At 40.4% G+C, this 3,148-nt stretch overlaps 1 protein-coding gene across 1 annotated transcript in view; it reads left to right on the top strand.

Annotated features, from left to right (window-relative positions):
- LOC107301254 (septin-6-like) overlaps positions 1–3,114 on the top strand; it is a 4,811-nt gene extending 1,697 nt beyond the window's left edge. Inside the window, exons 2-6 of the mRNA XM_015830503.1 lie at positions 274–435; positions 1,008–1,104; positions 1,615–1,783; positions 1,954–2,086; positions 2,920–3,114. Coding sequence (XP_015685989.1) covers positions 274–435; positions 1,008–1,104; positions 1,615–1,783; positions 1,954–2,086; positions 2,920–3,114 — 756 coding nt within the window. The remainder of the gene's footprint in view (positions 1–273; positions 436–1,007; positions 1,105–1,614; positions 1,784–1,953; positions 2,087–2,919) is intronic.
- The last annotated feature ends 34 nt before the right edge of the window (positions 3,115–3,148 follow it).

Consider the following 3,148-nt stretch of genomic DNA (forward strand, 5'->3'; position numbering starts at 1 on the left):
TCTATCTATCTATCTATCTATCTATCTATCTATCTATCTATCTATCTATCTATCTATCTATCTAATCTATCTATCTATCTATCTATCTATCTATCTATCTATCTATCTATCTATCTATCTATCTATCTTAAAGTCCAGGAAAATATAAAGGAGAATCCCTTCTTCCACTCTCCTGACATTTTGCCAAAATGGCTCTGGGGATTTTCATGCAGTCCAACTTGAGGTTATTTAAATGTTCAGAATGCTTCTTTTCTCCTTTGGGATTTCCTGCAGGTGAATATCATTCCTATTATTGCCAAATCCGATGCCATCTCCAAGAGCGAGCTGACCAAATTCAAAATTAAGATCACCAGTGAACTTGTGAGCAACGGGGTGCAAATCTATCAGTTCCCTACTGACGATGAATCTGTGTCAGAAATAAATGGAACCATGAATGTAAGATAATACTGCAGTAACCATAATAGCTCCTGGATTAAATGTTGCACTTGGAAAAAAGATTCAGGCAGGACTGCCTTGTCCTCTGTATTGTTCCTCCCTTCATCCATGGTGTTGAAAGAATATTGATTTTGATTTTAGTTTGTTTTGAACTGAATTATAATTAGCAAACATTATCAGATAACTAAGTGAACATAGATATAACATGAATAGAGGGGCGGGAGGAATAAAAATACCAACAACTCTACTAAAGTTTACTGTATGTTTTTACTGTTTTATTGTTTTTGTTTTAATAGTTTTATAATTTTAGAACTGTAAGCCAGTTGGGCGACTATAGAAATTGGGCGACTATAAAAATTGAATGAATAAAAATTAATAAATAAAATGCAAGTAGAGAGGTACGATTTACAGATTTACCATGTATGTAAAGCATTACCTTACTGTAGTCTCTTGCAATTGGGATAAACCATAAAATCCACCCCCATTTAATAATATTGTGACTCCTGCTGGAAATGCTTGACACGTCATCTAATATTAAAGATGCATTCTCTGTTTTTCTTGGGGTGCTCCAGGCTCATTTACCCTTTGCCATCATTGGTAGCACAGAAGAAGTCAAGATAGGAAATAAAATGATGAAGGCACGTCAATATCCATGGGGGATTGTGCAGGGTAAGTAAGGTGGCTAGTTCAAGAGACCTTGGTGGCATCTTGACAAAATGTTTGTTGTGTTAGCTTGACCATGTGCAGCTGGTCTTGAACAAGATAGGTTCATATACAATAGAAGGTTCCATAAAACGTCCCACCTGTGTAATAAATTTTAGACTCATGTTTCTATTAAATAAGAAACATTGGATGGAAAGAACAATTAGCAACGGATGGGAACTGATCAGGGAGAGACAATTAATCAGTCGAACAACCTGCCTCCAGAAGTTGTGGGTGCTCCAACACTGGAGGTTTTTAAGAAGAGATTGCACAACATTTGTCTGAAAAGACATAGGGTTTCCTGCCTAAGCAGGGCATTAGACTAGAAGATCTCCAAGGTCCCTTTCAACTCTGTTATTCTGTTATTGGGTCATTGTGTTTCTCAACCTTGGCAGCTTGAAGATAGATGGACTTCAACTCCCAGAATTCCCCAGCCAGTCACTGATCTGCCACCCTCTTTTTATCTACTCCATGCAGTGGAAAACGAAGCCCACTGTGACTTTGTAAAACTCAGAGAGATGTTGATCCGGGTAAACATGGAAGATCTTCGCGAACAAACCCACACGCGCCATTATGAATTGTATCGGCGATGTAAACTGGAAGAAATGGGATTTAAGGATTCCGATCCAGATAGCAAGCCATTCAGGTATTGTTTAGACCAGATCAGGGGCACCTGTGGAAGGAGGGGGCTTTCCCAAAATAAACCAAGAGGATGAATAGGTTTTTGATTACGTGAGCTGCAAGCTGATTCAAACTGATTGGGCTGGGTTTTTTTCCTCTTTTTCAAATGTTGCCCCTCCCACCTTCTTGCTGTAGTTTACAAGAAACCTACGAGGCCAAAAGGAATGAATTTCTCGGAGAACTTCAGAAGAAAGAAGAGGAAATGAGACAGATGTTTGTCCAGAGGGTGAAAGAAAAGGAAGCGGAGCTGAAAGAGGCTGAAAAAGAGGTGAATTGATTGACTGATTAAATGTATTTGCTGCCCATCTCATTTTGAAGCGACTCTTGAATGGACGAGGGTCTGCAGAGAGGCTGAACTGGTCCTGCATCAGTCATGACCGAGGTGACTAACGGTTTAGATCTGAGCGAGGTTTCTGATTTTAAACGCATTATTTTCTTTGCAACAAGATAGCTTTCGTTTAATCAAGCTGCACATCTCACACCATCACCTGCGTTAAGTGTTTTGTGGGATCCTCCCCAAAGCAACATCTCAGGTCTTACCACCCAGAGGTTTGTTCCCCGCTTTAAATGAGTAGTGTCTTCAATCCTTATTTTCTTGTGGACTCTTTTTTTTCTATGCAAAGCAAAGAGAGAATATCTGTGAATATAATGGCAGCCAGAGAGAGGTTTCCCAGAATGCCACATAATTGTGAGAGATTTAAGGCAAGTTGTGCTATCACAGAGAAGTATTTAAATTAAATCAAAGTTTTCTCTTGAGCTTTGATGTTATCACTTCTGTATCTCTGTCTCAGCTACTTTGGTCAGCAGGCTATTCAAACATCAGATCTGCTCCACCCCAAGCTGCACATTTTTTGTTCAAGGTTCTGTCCCTCGTGTGCAATCTCTTCCCAAAGCAAGTTAGTCATGGGATGGCTGAACCCCATAATTCTCTTCCTAAAGGGTTTTGGGACTGTCTGTATTTCAGGTCACTTTATTCCAGGCCCCTCGTAAGTTTCTGAGGAACCTCTTGGCTCCTGGATGAACTCTAGATGTCACTGATTCTGCCAAGGATCTCCCCTTGAGAATTGGATCTACTTGTATGCCTTTGTGCCCTTATTCCAGCTCCATGAGAAATTTGATCGTCTGAAGAAGCTGCATCAGGATGAGAAGAAGAAGCTGGAAGATAAGAAGAAATCCCTGGACGATGAAGTCAACGCGTTTAAGCAGAGGAAGACAGCTGCTGAACTGCTTCAGTCTCAGACTCAGCAGGCAGGAGGTTCACAGACACTGAAAAGGGACAAGGAGAGAAAAAAGTAAGTGGGCATCCTTGGCCTCTTCCCTCCTTGTTTTT

The sequence above is a fragment of the Protobothrops mucrosquamatus genome, unplaced genomic scaffold (assembly GCF_001527695.2).
Source record: "Protobothrops mucrosquamatus isolate PMUCROS unplaced genomic scaffold, P.Mucros_1.0 scaffold11013, whole genome shotgun sequence".
NCBI classification, from domain to species: Eukaryota; Metazoa; Chordata; class Lepidosauria; order Squamata; family Viperidae; genus Protobothrops; species Protobothrops mucrosquamatus.